Source organism: Dromaius novaehollandiae, chromosome 11 (genome assembly GCF_036370855.1).
Source record: "Dromaius novaehollandiae isolate bDroNov1 chromosome 11, bDroNov1.hap1, whole genome shotgun sequence".
Taxonomy (NCBI): Eukaryota; Metazoa; Chordata; class Aves; order Casuariiformes; family Dromaiidae; genus Dromaius; species Dromaius novaehollandiae.
In genome coordinates this window covers 10,657,365-10,672,988 of record NC_088108.1, presented here as the reverse complement: position 1 = coordinate 10,672,988, position 15,624 = coordinate 10,657,365, and the positions used below count along the sequence as shown (strand labels likewise).

The following is a 15,624-nucleotide window of genomic DNA, read 5'->3' as shown; positions in this document are numbered from 1 at the left end:
GCTTGCTCGGTACCCAGGTCCAAGGCCATATTTTCCAAAGAACTCAGCTACCACTTAGTGTCCAAAAGAAATGCCCAGTTTTCCAAATACAACGCCTCATTGAGAGGAGCTCCCCAGGGAATCTGTTTATATAAGTTAAACACGGCAAGAGATAAGGGCTCTTTGAAAAATGTGCCTCCTGCTGTTACCTCTCGACATAGCAAGGCTCTTTCACCAATTGCCCTCGTTTCTTTCTTTTAAATCATTGTTTTACAACAAAAAAATCTCTGGAGAAAGTGGGTTTGATTTTGCAAAACACAGATTCATCCGTGCATGCTGAATCAATAGTGCTGCCAAGGAGAGGGATTGCTTATCAGAAATTATTATTTAGTAATATACTCTCCGGGACTTGCTGGGCTGGCAGAGGTAAGTCTATGGTCCTTCTGGCAAAGATGTTAGAGAACAAAGCAAGAGGGGGTAGAGGCAGCTGAAAGCAGTTCTGCTGCAGGACTGCACTGAGCAAGCACTGCCTCACTGCTGTCGGCAGATGCAGAATGGGACCCGGAAAGCTGATGGGCTCCTGAGTGGGCCCCTAGGTTGTGGCACCAGCGTGGCTGGTGTGATGGCCCTCTGCCATGTACGACCTCTGAGCAGGCACACAGGGCTTGGCAGAGCTGGGGAGCTTAGGCAGCCCGAGCAGGAGCTGGGTGTATTTGCTTCCATCACTTGGGAGGCAAAACTGATTGACTTATCCAGAGATGCACATGGGACAAGAGCACTCCGGGTATCATGCTCGCAGATGGCACAGAAGTCCATGGGCTAACACTGTACACAGCAGAGTGGTGGTGCTGGGGGGAGATAATAGATAACTTCAGTGCAACAGAAAATTCAGGCTTTGGTGCCAGAGTGGCCTTTGCTGACGGAGGAACCAGCTGGTCTAACTCTTTGGGGTGGTACAGGGCCTCGGGGTGGTATAGGGGTAAGGCTGCTGCTCCGCAGCCTCTTGAAGCTGTTGCAAGATCCAACCCTGCAGAGGCTGCATGTCTGGCAGATTTTGCTGCACTTCCAAGAAGCAGTTTTTAGCTCTCCATCCCTGCTGGAGTCTTCTGCTGGGCTCCAGCGGTCTGTCAGCATGGGTAGGTCTTGCTTCACCTTTGTGCTCGCCAGGCAGCATTTGTCCTGCTGATAACACCAGCGTCCCCAACTGCATGTCTGCAACCTGTAACCTTGACGGGTAGCGATGACCTTGGGGTTGTGGCTCACGTTCCTTGCTGAGATCCTCAGCATCAGCCTCACAGCAAGAGGGGACGGTCTGACCCATGTCTCCTGCCCCCCCCCGCAGATGCAAGGTCCCGAGTCAGTGCCAGGGGGGCCGAATCAGCGTGTTTTCCAGCCATCTCACACCCCACAGCAGAGTCCCATGGGCTACTTCGTGCACCCGCAGCAGCCGAGCCGCCACGCGCAGGGCCAGCCCTGCAGCCTGCCCGACCTGCCGGAGATGCAGCTGCCGTGAGCGCCAGGACGGGACGGGACGGGACGGCAGCAGGACCTGGGCCGCAGCAGCCGGGCGCCCGGGCGCGGGCCAGGGCAGGGACGGCGCCAGCGGAGGAGGAGCGGACCCGCGGCAAAGGGGGCCGGAGGGAAGGTCCGCAGGAGGGCTTGGGGCATCAGCGTTTCCACGCGGCCGGCCCTTGGCACTGCGGCGGCTGCCGAGCCGAGCCGGGACCCCTTGGACGGCAGGAGCACGGCGCGCGGGAGGCTTCGGCCGTGAGTAGCTGCAGCCCCTGTCTGTGTCTGTCCTGGAGGGAGGGCGGCGTAATCTGAAGTGCTAAAAGCCTGCAGGGGCGAGCGGTGACTAGTGGTGGCCCGCCGCCGCCAGAGCCGTCTGCAGAGGCGGCTGCGAGCTGGGTGAGCAGGAGCGGGCGAGGGAGGGAACGGCTCCCCGCGAGCCCCCGGGCGCCCTGCGAGCCCCCGCGCGGTGCCGCTCCGCCGGACGGGGCGCGGGGCACCGCTCGCTGCAGGGGGGGGATGACCAGGGCGCCCGGACGCGCTCGCTGCAACTGGGACGAGCGCTTTCGGTTCAGGCCCTCCGTGCTGCGAGTCACTGTGAACTGCCGAGCAGCGTCGGGGGGGGGACACGCGCGCGGTGCCCCTCGGCACGGTACCACTCGAGTCACGTGTACATAGCTCATCTGGTGTAGTAGCTCCAGCGTGGATTTTATTTTCCTTTTTTTCTATACCTCAAGCCCACATTTTTTTGTTTTCCAGAAGATTGGATAATGCTGCTAACTCACATAACATCACTTCTGCCTGAATTTCTTACTCTTGTTATACCAGCTCACGTCACAACTAGTAAGATAGCTGTCACGTTTCATTTTGGGTAACAAGTGCAGATAAATTTATATATGTTTTAATTCCCTGTAGCCAAATTTTTTTTTCAGGTTACAGACAAAGATTCCTTGCTCTCACTTTGTTGTTCTTTTGTTTCAAGTGGGTATCACTGTACATGTTTCATTACAACTAAAAAGAACAAAAAAAACACGATATGACAGCAAACTTTGTGGTTTTGCTAGGTCATGTTTCAATTCGACAAACGTAAAACTTATACTCACAATGACGCAAGTGATGTTACAAGCCCATAGGGGCAGCAATAAATTGTATTTTTGTAAATTGTCACTTTTTAACTATATATGTTTATATTTATGAATTCAAAAAAAACAAAGCTTATTCCTCAGTGGGTGTATAGTAAAGTGTCCCTACTGTTTGTGTCTTTCCAAAGGAAAAATGAAAATGTCCATTTTTGAGGTGGGGCTGGTAACTGAGTGCTAACTTTGGGCACTGTTAGAGGCCAAATGTAGACACTAGTTTGTGCCATTACTATAAGCTTTCCAAGCTGATGGTTAGTTAGGAACAACTTCATCTAGCAGAAATGTTCCCGTTGCCAGTCAGAGCAAAGTTTGGGGACAGGTTAGTTTTTAACCTCTGTCTAGTCTAAGCAAAGCTTTTTATTTATTTTTTTTTCTTTCAGCATTTGTTTGCTTTTCGCCCCATGCAAGCTTCTTTTTTTGGCTCCTTGCTGCACTACAGGAGCTGGACACCAGTGCTCACTGCCTGAGCAGCCGTGGGCACTAGCAATGCCACACGGCCCTGCCTGTCCAGCAAGGGGGCGAAGGGGGAATGTTAGCATGGAAAAATAAAGAATAATAATAATTAAATAAAAAAAAAAAGGTCGAGCTAGAGCTGTGTGCAGCTGGAGCTAGAGCTGCACAGCTGTGTCGATAGCTCTAACTATGGCTAGCTAGAGTGCTGCCCCCAGCAACGCCGGGACCAGGGCTGAGGCGATGATGTGCTTCCCAGCAGTGGGGTGCAGACGGCGGGGGGGGGGGGGGGGGGGGGGGGCGTCTGGGGCAGGGCTGCGTCCCCGTGGGCGCACCGGCTGCGCACGCCTGGCTGCTCTGCGTTTGGGGCTTGTCGTTAACGGGGGCAAACGAGGGTGAGGAGAGCCCCCAGCTTTCCGCAGGCGCCCTTCCCATGGCGAAAGCGCCTGTTGGCACGCACCTCCATGAGATGCCGGCGGTGATGGCTTTCGGTTGCAGAGCGGGTGGAGGGGAGGTGGCGGCCCCCCCCCCCCCAGTCCCTGGCCGGGTGCTGCAGTGCGGGGCGGGGGTGAGGGGTGCCCAGCAGCCCCCTGGGCCGGGCGGCTGTGCTGCTGTCGCGGAGCGGGTGCCGCTGGGGCAGCTCCCGAAGCCCAAACCACCACAAATAACCGCAGCGGCTGCAGCGGCGTCAGGGCCGCCTGCAGCAGGCCTGGAGCACCACCTTCCCATAGCAACGCAGAGCTGAAATGAGCCCCATTTTAACCCTCGCTCCTTCGAGCCCAGCTCCAGCCAGGCCTTGGGGAGGGGCAGTGGCCTTTCTGGCCAGGCCGCCTGCGCTCAGGAGCATCACGCGGGCTGGGCCCGGGGCTGCAACAGGCGCCCGCAGCCAGCGCTGCACCAGGCCTGCGCCCGCCCCCAGCACGTGCCTCAGCCCTTGGAGGAACATGTATGTATATAAATACATATATATATAGTTTTATATATATATTTATAGTGTTTATATATAGATATAGTTCAGAGAGAGAGAGAGAGAGAGTGTGAGTGTGAGTGTGTGTGTGTGTGTGCACGTGCCTGCGTGTGTGTATGTACGTACACACACACATACAGATTGGTTGTGTTTTGTTTTTGAAAGTGCTATTACTTTTAGGGTCCTCACTCCCAAGATATTAAGGTGGGTCTGGCTGGGGGCAGGGGGTGCGGGGGGGTGGTGGTGGTGTTATATTTGTTTGTTTTCTAAACTTGGCACATAATGTTAGTGGGCAGGAAAAGAGGCACACACACACACACACACACGCACACACACGCACGCGTGCACGCTCCCAAAGGAAAGTGAATTCATGTACGCCATGCCTGTTCCCCCCCCAACCCCCGTGCTGAGGGCTGGGAGGGGGCTGGGCTGGGGGGGTGGGGCATGCCCTTGCATGCCTCTTGCCTGCTTCTCCTGTATCACGCCAGCACAACAGCGTGGCTATTTTGCAGCATCTTTTTTTGCTGTAAATGAGCCCAGACCATGGCAGGTGTCAATCAAATGTATTTCAAAGGCTGTGGTGGGGAAGGGGCTGCTTTGGGGAGCGCTGGGCTGTTTTTTAAATAGGGCCGGACAGGGAGGTAGCCAAGGCAGGGTAGCTTTGCTGGCATTGCTGTAGCTTTCAAAGCCTGTCTGCAAATGGTGTTGGGGGCTTTTCTTTGGCGTGGGGGTGCTTGCGCCAGTCCTGCCGGGCGGCGGGCGCCAGCTGGGGCTGTGCCACGCGCGTGGCCCCTCTGCAAAGAGCAGAGGAGGGTGGTGGGGATGTTGTAAGGATGTTTACGTGTTAGATTGGCCTTGCTAAAAATGAGAGACTATAAACCATGCACTTTATCATGTGCCCCATCCCCCCCGGTGTGTTCCCACCATCTCCCTGGGCAGGGAGGCCTCAGCGGCCGCCCGCACCGCTCAGCCATGCTCCGCAGGGAAAAATCCTGCAGCCCTTTTTCAGGGGCCTGCTCGGCCTGGCTCCAGGCTGGGGGAAGACTGAAGCAGGGCCATGGGATTTTTGCCTTAAGCTCGCTCGCTCGCTCTCCCCAAAATAAAGCAAGCTCTTTATTCAGGTTGATTTGTATTTGTTTACCTCGGTGTTAGCTCTGACCTGTGTTTTTGGGACCTATTTGGAATTGGGGGTTGCTGGTGGGTTTGGTTCACCCTGGGTGAACCAGGTGCTTACACGAAAACGCAAGTTTGGCCCGTTGGTCACCAGCAGACGGGAGGAACGTGGCAGACGCCTCCCGAGTCAGGGATTTGGCTCCAATGTCAGTGTAGACCTATTAGTCATTAATGTTCTGAGGCTTTCTAGTACACAAACACCCATATACTGTATACTTACATCTGTGTGTGTTTTTAATATAGATATGTGTGTATATATATCCACACATACATACAGGCCACACAATTCCAGACCTCTGAAAACACAGGCAGCTTCAATAAAGTCTTGCACTTTTAGCGTATTTGTACATATAAGCTAAAGCCTGGTGGATATAATCAGGCTGGTTTGACAAACACAGTGAAAAGGTACTGTACATATTGTAACATAATCCATGTAAAAAAAAAAACAAACAAGAAATACCTTAGAATTGTCTATGAATCTTGGTTTATTTTATATGAAGTCAAATATAGATACATTTATAAATGTTACTATTCTTAAAAGTATTTTGTAATGGGAAAAAGGAAGTGTCTTATGAAGATGAACAGTTAAGATTTTATTGTTTTGAATCTATGTTCCTGCACAGCTCCATTGGATGGGAGCCTGCGCATTCTGACAAGCTTTAAACAGATTGTACATAGTATTTTCCAAAAAAAATAAAATAAATAAAAATAAAAGCATACTTATAAGACCTCTAACACACTCTGTGCTGGTTTTTTGCTAGGCTGTGTGAGTCAGACTGGGGATCAGAGTCTGCTCCTGGCTTTCTAGGAGGTACAAAAACAGCAGCCATCTCATATAAATGCACAGGAAGAAGCAAGGGACAGGACAGGGGGCTCGCGATCGAGACTGGGATTCCCATGACCAGCACCAGAAACAACAGGGGGAACACAGAAGCTAGGGAGAACGAGGCATCAGAGGTAGTGTAGATATGGCTGCATAACTTGGTTTAAAAACAAAAACAAAAAAACAGGTTGAGTTATGCTGTTTTTCCTGGGCTAGTTTACCTTCCATCTCAGCACTTGGGTCAGGTTGTATGCTAGGCCAAGTTAGTCCCAGGCATCAAAATCTGGGTCTCTCTTTTATTTCATTTCCCCTCCACTTTGAGGGAAACTGAAGTCCAAGAATGCTTTTAAATGACTTGGACCTTGCTTTGGAAAGGACTGATTAGAAGTGGCTTTAACATGACCAATGCTTTTGAAAGGGTTTTTGAAAAATCCCATCATAAGAAAGAATAGTGCCTCAAATTTGGATTTTTTTCTTAAGTGAAACAAATGTTTATATAATACCCTATTTGTCTTAAAGTGCTTCAACTGCATACAATACATTGTACTTAAAAGCCAACCTGCCAACACAAATGTGTTGCCTTCCTGATAAAGTGACAAAACTAGCAAAAAAAGACAAAATATCTGATTTTTCTGGAAACAAATTGGAATATTTCATTTTGTTTTAATCCATATAACAACTGCATTCACATACAAGAATTTTGTACAGAACAACTGGAAGAGAAACTTTTAATTCAATCAACACACAGCAAACTCCTCTAAAAAATTTTGTACGTTCTTACGCAGCCATTAGAGTGAAGAGCAAGTGGCTTGTCCTAGGAACAGATTGAAATAGAGTGCTTTTGCTGAACCAAACGTCAGAGATCATTTCTAAGGCCCAGGAAATGCTTCTGATTGATTGAACCATGAACAGTGCTCTCTCCATGGTGGAAAGGGCTTGTACTTTCACTATTATTAGTTGAGCTATTCGCTCACATTGTGTGTTCAAGCCCTTTGGCGTGACTCTGTAGAGACACCACTGAGCGGGACAGACAATGGGAGTCAGCAGCCAGCTCCTGATGGCGGTCAGTGCTGCCACCGTCCAGCAGGGCTCGGGGAACAGTGACAGTCCCTTTGAGCAGCACTTTCTGGATTGCAAGCATGAGGGAAACACCACAGCTCTGCTGGCCATTCCCATGGGCTAATGACTGGGTTGAAAAAATGCATTTTATGTGCATAGCAACAATAATAATGGCCCAGCCACAAGAAAGGACTGTGTAGTTTACACCAACAGCCACTGAGAATGTTTCAGGACCAAATAGCCATGGCATAGCCACCCAGTCACACTGGCAACACTGCAGCAGGTAGTTCAATTTACAACCTGTATAAACAGCATCACTAGTGTCAGCAATCTGTATCCTAGCTGTAACTGTCAGTTTTGTACTGATGATACACATTTATTTATCTCCTATGACTGAACTCCCCGCAAAAAGCCAGATAACTTTATGAAAACTTTGTCCCCTACTTTTTGGTTTGCAGAACTCTTTTCCATCAAGATTCCCCCCAACTTCCTCACACCATTCAGCGTGCCCTCCTGCACTTCAAACCAGCATGTTTTCTTGTTACAGAAAGAAGTAACATAGATAGGTGTGTGGAATGATACATCAATACTCACTTAACCACACTGCTTTCTATTGGAGAATGAGCCTTCCCAAATTCCCAAAACACTTCTAAAATCTTCAAGTTACAATTTCAGCGGAAAGTCCCTCCTTAGGAAGGAGCTGAGTAACTCTGGGTCAGACATCCTGCAGCTGCCCGAACCCTGGCTGGCACTTCTGCTTAATTCCAAGCTACATGCGGTAGCTGACCTCCTGCAACAGACGTGTGCTTACCCAGCGTCCTCATGCAATAGGATGTGAATCTGGGTTCATCTCTGCATCACCGAGAACTTCAGATAGCCATAAGGCATGGAGCTCTCTGCCCCTGACCCTGCAGGGCTTGAAAAAAAAAGTGACAAAGTCAAAGTATTCTCCTTTTGGACTGAAGACAAGGAAAGAGCTTCTATTGCTTTAGCCTCCTCCTTCCCAACTGAGCCTGCATGTATTTGTTAGCCAGGCTATCTGCATCATAGGAAGCGTAGGAAAGTGAGCTAGACAGTAGTTCTGGAGTTATTCTGCCCCATGCAAAGTAAGAGTGTCCCTCAACTTCAGAACATTATGACAAACCAGAGCAGCAACCCAACAAACACACCTGTGGGTCACAGTCCTTGGCTCCAGCCAGGATTTACTACATCAAGATCTCCCCAGGGGATCAAACCATGATCCATGGGCTCGAAGAAGCAAGAACTTGCCATTTAGGCAGTCGCTCAAGTCCTGCCGGCCTGCTGAAAGCAACCTTCCTCCAACCTCTGCCCTGCTGGGGCCGGACACGTGGCTGCTCTGACTAATCTTGGTGGATCAACCTGCAGTCATATTACAGGAAGGATTTAAATACATATTACATTTTGGGGGCAAAAGATACAAAGAAGTTGAATAGAAAATCCATGCAGCTAATAAACATTAGTGTTCCCCTAAACATTCAAGCTTTTCACCTTAATTGTATTTTTAAAAAAGTATATATATGCTGGTAATTCTCTGTTTACAAACAGACATAACTGCATTATGGACAAGAACTACTATATAATTGGTAAAGGTTCTACAGTCTCTTGGACTGACATTAATGAAAGCTGATGTTTTAAAAAGGTACTCAGTTTTGCATAACTAAACTATGTAATATCACACGGCTATTGTATTTTGCAGGTTCCTTCAGTACAGCTGTTGTATTTACATTTTAACCTGCATATAACTATGTTTTTCCAAACATCTTGGTTCTCCACCAAAAAAAAAGTCATCGAGTTTTATGAATTTCATGTGTCTATGATGCATTGCTTAGCAAATACTACATTTCTTAGATGCAGCTACTCATACAAAAAGCTTTTGTAGGATCATTGTGGATATTGTTAATTTCAAGATGTACTCTATTTTCAAGGGACTACATTAATTTCAACATGATTGCTTTGCATAAGAATTACTCACTGAGCAAACTTTATCTGATTAAGTCCTGGACTAGAACATCAGTATTATCTGCTTTGTATTTTTTAAACAATATTGTAACTGTATTTACTCACTATTCTCATAATCTACCACAGTAATGCCCCACTTTGCCTCAGAAACATACCTATGAATGGATAATTTAGTTTGTATATTTTATGCATAAATATACAAAGCAGACTTATGTTGCATCAAGTGTGATTACTTTACGAAGGCTTCTGAAGAAAGCTGCCTCATTTCTCAAATATAGGGCACAGTTTTTGAAATTACTCTTTGTTCAATAAAACTTTGTTTTACATTAATTCCTGAGAGCACGGGGCAGGAGGATGGAAAATAATTCATACATTCGTTGCTCTTGATCAAAATTCTTCTTTAGAAGCAGCATTGGAACTTTAATGCCCATTGCAATGATGGCATTTCAACAACTGCTTGTAACACAAGTGGGATTTTCATTACAGTCCTCATTCATTTTAGTATTACAAAAAAGGCATCCAAAACTGAGTAATCCCATTCCACTTCCACTTAATAAAAAAAAAAAAAAGCCTTATAAAAATAATGCTGTTTTGCAGAGAAAGATTGTCATACAGCCTTTAGAAATATCCATTTTTAACCCATTTTAAAGTCAGCAGAGATGCCAGTTTACTTTTTTCTTTTTCTTTTTCTTTTGTAAAAATACAAGCGCTTCCCTCTTTCTCTAAAAACCCATTCTAGCACAAGCTACCTAAGGCTCAAGGTCAACCTTTACCAGCGTTAACACTGCCCGAGCTTGCCTCCACAGCTTGTTTGCCACATTATTTTGTATATACTAAAAATCCCAATTCAGATTCCAGATCTTCTCATTGCCATTAATCCTGGCAGATACAAAATATAACAGCAGCAATGAGCCAGAGAGCTATAGAAAACAAGGAGTAATTACAAGATTGAGGTGTGGACTCAGAGTAGACAAAGGAGCAACCGCAATCTGTCCATAGCGGCTTCATAGTCAGTGTTCAGCTAATTAGGAAGCAGCTAAAGACTATTCTGTTATGCAAACACTAGCAAAACCATACATTTTATCAATATGCTCCCAAGGAGCCAACAATGGCTCCTCTTGCAAGATGTATAACAATCACAGTGAGACAGTGAGAAAGATTTAGCCACTGCTTTCCCTTGATTTCAACCATCTACACCAGCCTTTGCATACACATGCAGTCTGGATGACCACGTGACTTGCACCCTTTTCACCTGTGTTTTAAGAGGATGGGTATGTAAATGGGAAAGAGTAACTCACACCTAGCTAGAAAAGTAGGAAACTAGCTGTAAGGGCACTAGCTAAGGGCCACACTGCAAAAAAAATGAGACGTGGGCTGGGAGGATGCAGTCCACGAACTGCCAGTAAGGAAAGACTGCTGGAATCTGCAACAGCCCACATCCATCAGTAACACCGGAGCAAGGGAATAGAGAGCCCAGCAACTTTCTTCTCTAACCACATGCTCTTGTGGCCAACATAGCTACCATTTCAAAGCCTTTATTTTCAGTCTTCACTCTGCTTTGACCCCAGTCCACATGTGGGTTTAGAAATAACTAAACTAACCTGGAAATCAACTTCTTAGCTGTCACTATTCATTCTAAGTGAAAATGGCTAGAAGTCATTACATTCATCGCAGTAATAGAAATGAACCTGGAGAGCATACAGTGTAACAGCTGTCATTCAGAAAGGTTTGTCATAGTGCCATTCACAGATCACACCTATTATTTCCTAGTAATGCTGCATATTTTAGTAACATGGTAAAAACAGTTTATTCTTCAGTCCTTTTTGGACTGAAACTTATGAACAATGCAAGAAAGTGATTGTGCTTGAAACTATTTTTATTTACATAAAAGCATACCGGTATCTCATATTTAAAGCTAACTCTTCAAATCCCATTCCCTATGTAAACTCCACACTCAATTCCCGTAGTAGAAACCTTCATTTGTAAGTGCTTTATGTTGTTAGTGCAAAGGTGAAGAAAATTATACTCTGGTTCTTGCTTTTAGTTGCAACATTTTAGCACTCTCTATTTTAGCTTTTATCTCATGCGGTTTCTCAAAAAATCTCACAAAGGCTGGCTCATTTAATAAGGATGCCAGAATCTGTTCAAAGGCAAAAGACCACTCATGGTCCCCTCTTGAACGCTGTGCTCTACTGCCTTCGGCCTGCTCAGAGCTGCTTTCCTCCTGCCCTTTGTTTGGGACTTCAGCAGACAACTCCATAATGGCAGCTGGACTTTTGACTGGTGACACTGGACTCTGCAGTCTTCTGCCAACTTCTTCCATTTTCAATAGGAGGCTGGTAACCACTGCTATAGCCCGATATAACAGCTCCTCCTCGGGGTCCCCGTGGAATAGATTGTACAGGGTTTTTGAGAACTGGATGAATTGTGACTACAGAGAGATACAGAGGAAACTATTTAGAGAACAGCAACACAACTCTCCTGCTTCACTGCTTTCAACCCTGGACTGCTTCACTGCTTTCAACCCTGGACTGCTGTCACTAGGTGCCTAGTACAACAACAACTCTGATGACGACAGGGATGTGGACTAGCCTTGATAAACCGAAGTGTGTCTGAAAGTTCCTTTCTACATGAACTTACAGTTACACTAGTTTAAAAAACATAATCTAATGATTAATTTGAAGGTCTGAAACTAAAGGGATCCTATGAATCTTTTGGAAAACTACTAATAGGACTTAACAGATAAACAGCAAATAAGAACTGACTCGTGAAAGACCCAGATATAGGCAGTTTTACCTGATTCATCCTTGGCAGATCCTTAATATTTTCTTCTTTTTTAAGAAGTTCATCTTGCCACTGCTTCAGATATGCCTGAATATCAACCTTCCCCTTCCCTACTTGACCAAAGGAAAAAAAGAAAAAGAAAAAGAAAGAGCAAACATGAACTAAGACCCCCCTCGAGGGATGATGAGCAAAAGAACTGGTGTCCTCAGTGCCATTTCTTCTTAACAGAGTTGTGGGGCCTAGAACTAAACAGGACCAGAGTTTACATTATTTCCTCCTCCCAAGCACTACATTTATAAAAGTGGGTATAGCATTAGCACTATGCTTAAGATCACTCAAGGCAGCATGGTATTAACTTCCTCAACATACACTTTCCCAGCTCCTCTCCCCCAAAAACACATGGTTACCAACTGTGTCTCCAGGATTCCCTACCTTTTTCTGGGCTTCTCCTCAAAGCATCACTTTCAAGACTATCCGCAGTAGATGAAACTACAGTTTAGGAGGAGAAAAACAATTTGTTACTGCTTTGAGAAAGGAAGAGCAAATGCTTCATTTATTTTTATCAGAAATTCTTTGATTAAAAAGCAAAGCCCATGAACTCAACACTGATTAGGCCAAGAAGACACTGCATGGTCAAATTTGTACAATTTCAGATTGTACAATTGTACAACAATAGCAACAAACACCATGAGCCACAGCGAGGCTGGAGATCACAAAAGAAACTGCAATCATGTATATCATCAAGTAGATAATCCTGATAATGCCTGTGGCCATGCGTTGAAATGTGGGTGAGTACACTACCCATATTACAGATACGCTACTTTTGGATAATTTATAAAAACCAAAACAGATCTGCCCTGCAAGCAAGTAAAAAGGCACAGCCTTCCAAAGAGAATACTTTATTGACTTCATAAATTTATACCCCATAAAATTTTTTCCACACATTGGTTTTAAAATGGAAGCAAAGGATTTTGAAACCCTGGCATCAAATAATTATGGACTTGTTATGGACTTGGATATCAAAATCCTTAAGCAGGAAATATGCCTTTATGCCTTGGATGCAAAAATGAAATAGCCAGCACTTCAACAAATAAAGCATGGCAACAGAAAAGCTGCCAAATATGATGAAAATACTGACCAGATATACTGCCCTATTTCCATGTAAACGCTTGTGGCTTTTGAATTCTATCATCAGACAAGCAGTTCAGGGCAAGGATCTCTGTTCTTTGTACAGTGACTATTGAAATGACCTGTTACTGAGGCTTGCTACCACATACAGTTTGCACGTTCATAAATAATAATTAAACCACATATTGCTAAGGAAGAACTGCTTTAAAGAAGAATGCCTATCCACAAAGAAATTCTACAATACTGTGTATGAAAATATAACTATCTAGAGAAGATCTTCACATAGGACTCATGTCAACAGTGACATGATTTGTTGGAAGAGATGATTTCAAAACAGCAGTTGAAAGCTTTCAGAAGAGCTCCCCATCTTTCAGCACACAATAATTGACAGAAACCTTCCGATATTTTGTGTGGAAAAATCAAACATTCTGGAGCTTACCACTGAGCTGGCTGAAGTGGATCAGTTCTTCTTTTGAAAGATCATCACCTTTGGAAGGGCTTAGAGATTCTACTTCAGTAAAAGCTGCAATAAATAAATTCATAAGTTGTTTTCAGGGCTCCCAAGAATTACCAAAATAGTAACAGAAAATGAAAGCTTTGTACAGACATATTGTCCCTATGACCAAAGCAGAAATGGTGTTTGAGCAGATTAAGTCCTTCTCAAAGGATACGTTACTCTAGAAGAAATATGCATCTGTATTACAGCTATGGGATAATACTGTAGCCAGTGACAGTGACAACAGGAAGGAAGGTAAAGCTAAAAAAAAAAAAAAAAAAAAAAAAAAATCCCACAAAGATGATAAAAGACAGGAACAGCCCTCCCCACCCTCCCCAAATGGCAATGCTTCTCACTTACCTGGAGGGATATGTAACTTAAAAAGCAGCTTGAGTTTCTCAGTGAAACTTCCATTATACATGATATCTGTTAGAGAAGAGAGGCAAGACAGTCTGTTCAACTGGACCAAACTTTAAAATACCCTGTTAACCTAAACAATTGCAACTGAGGGGGGTTGGAACTGAACATATGTCCTGTCTTACTCTGCATATAATTAGAGATAAAGGTTAAGGGTGGCAACACCGCTGCAGCTGAACCTAGAGTTTGTCTACACTGAGTAAAGAACACTGTTTTATGACATTTCATTATGGTATTCTATTCTTAAGTATGTCTGAATCAGAGAAATACAAAAGTATGTCTCTTTAACAGACCATAACACACCTTCTGTAATGAGCTAAAACTGTGGTTACAGAAGAAAGTACAGCCAGAGCATTGAATAATGCCTAACACTTACTAAAATGAAACCACAGCACCAAATAAATACATCACTAACGTCTTCTCAGCATTTTCACTTAAATTTTTGCTTCCTGCACAATAGCACTTTGAAAATAAGATGAAAGGAATACAGCAGTAAGTCTAGACAACTTTCAGTTCCCCAAGGATATCTGGCATTGCCTATCTTGCATGATCTGCGTATGAGGTGGTTGACACTGTGAGGAAGCATTTATCATCAACCAAACAGGATGGGCAATACAGTCACACTATTTCCTAACTTTCTGATATTCTGATGGTAAAGCCACTTTTAAATATAATCTCAGATGGAAAACTACTCTCCACGGGATTAACATTTCAGAAAAGTTACTGATTTGTGAAGCCTGATATTTGCCATTTCATGGTCAGATACAGACAAGCAAATCAGGGCACAGTTCTCCAATTAAAAGCTCTTATCATCCACCTAAAGAATATAGCACCCACTCTCAAACTTATAAATATACTCTGAGCACTTGACTTGCCATTTAATCTTTGCATTTAATATTATGCAATAAAGATAAGACTATTTCAACCCTAAGTTGAGAGACTAGTCTCCGTAAGCTCCTTAGATACAGCATGGAAGGAGATACACAAAAGCATTTCCAGGACTCCTCCCAGGACAGAGTTCCCTTGTCAATGTGCTAGGTATGCGCTGTTCTCGTACCAAGAACACAGACAAATTGTTTGAAGTTTATAAGGCAATCAGAGTTCTCGTCCATAAGTCTGAATGTCCACAGTGCAAGCGAGTCTCTGTTTGCACAATGCGACCATGGGCTCAAGAGATGACAGAGAACCCTGAACTGCTGGCAATCAATCCGATACTGGTCAAGATATGGCAGACTGGCATCATGGTGTCGCAAGACAGGACTATTTACATTCCAGTAACAGGAAAGAAAGTGCTCCTTCTGCAAAGGAAAGGCAAAATTTTAGATAATATGAAAGGACAATTATCTCCCTGGGTGAAAGATGTGGGATGTTAACTATGCCACTCGGTTTAAGGTTGACATGCAAAACATACATGTTGAATCTAGCTTTCACCTGGAATTGTTAAAATTGTTACACACCCACAGTACAGTCCACCATTAAGATGGATGGTTGATAAATGAGGAAAAACAGCACATTACCTTGAATAATTCATAAAGCTCTTCAAGGTCACTGGGACTGAATTTTACATCCTGGGACACAACACGTAGCTGAAGCAAAATTAAAAGAAAATTAACTAAATGATGAGTCTCCCCATCTTTGGAATAAGCCTGTAGAATAAAGTTCTGGAAGACTTAATATTACATTAAAAGATGCAGTTTGAATATTCCAGGTTCTGGCATGC

The 15,624-nt window shown here is 44.8% G+C and overlaps 2 protein-coding genes across 8 annotated transcripts in view; one reads left to right on the top strand and one right to left on the bottom strand.

Moving 5' to 3' along the window:
- PASD1 (PAS domain containing repressor 1) overlaps positions 1-2,719 on the top strand; it is a 57,282-nt gene extending 54,563 nt beyond the window's left edge. For all 5 annotated transcript variants that reach the window (XM_064518232.1, XM_064518233.1, XM_064518231.1 and 2 more), the window contains one exon: positions 1,322-2,719. In XM_064518232.1, coding sequence (XP_064374302.1) covers positions 1,322-1,492 — 171 coding nt within the window. In that variant the 3' untranslated portion in view covers positions 1,493-2,719. The remainder of the gene's footprint in view (positions 1-1,321) is intronic.
- A 2,965-nt stretch (positions 2,720-5,684) lies between these two features.
- Positions 5,685-15,624, bottom strand: part of TBC1D8B (TBC1 domain family member 8B) — a 46,287-nt gene continuing 36,347 nt past the window's right edge. For 2 of the 3 annotated variants that reach the window (XM_064518230.1, XM_026123080.2), the window contains 7 exons: positions 15,422-15,490; positions 14,962-15,202; positions 13,848-13,913; positions 13,431-13,514; positions 12,296-12,352; positions 11,876-11,976; positions 5,685-11,510 (listed from right to left, as the gene is read on the bottom strand). In XM_064518230.1, the coding sequence (XP_064374300.1) occupies positions 11,100-11,510; positions 11,876-11,976; positions 12,296-12,352; positions 13,431-13,514; positions 13,848-13,913; positions 14,962-15,202; positions 15,422-15,490 (1,029 nt within the window). In that variant the 3' untranslated portion in view covers positions 5,685-11,099. The remainder of the gene's footprint in view (positions 11,511-11,875; positions 11,977-12,295; positions 12,353-13,430; positions 13,515-13,847; positions 13,914-14,961; positions 15,203-15,421; positions 15,491-15,624) is intronic. The other variant, XM_026123082.2, reaches the window with a different exon arrangement.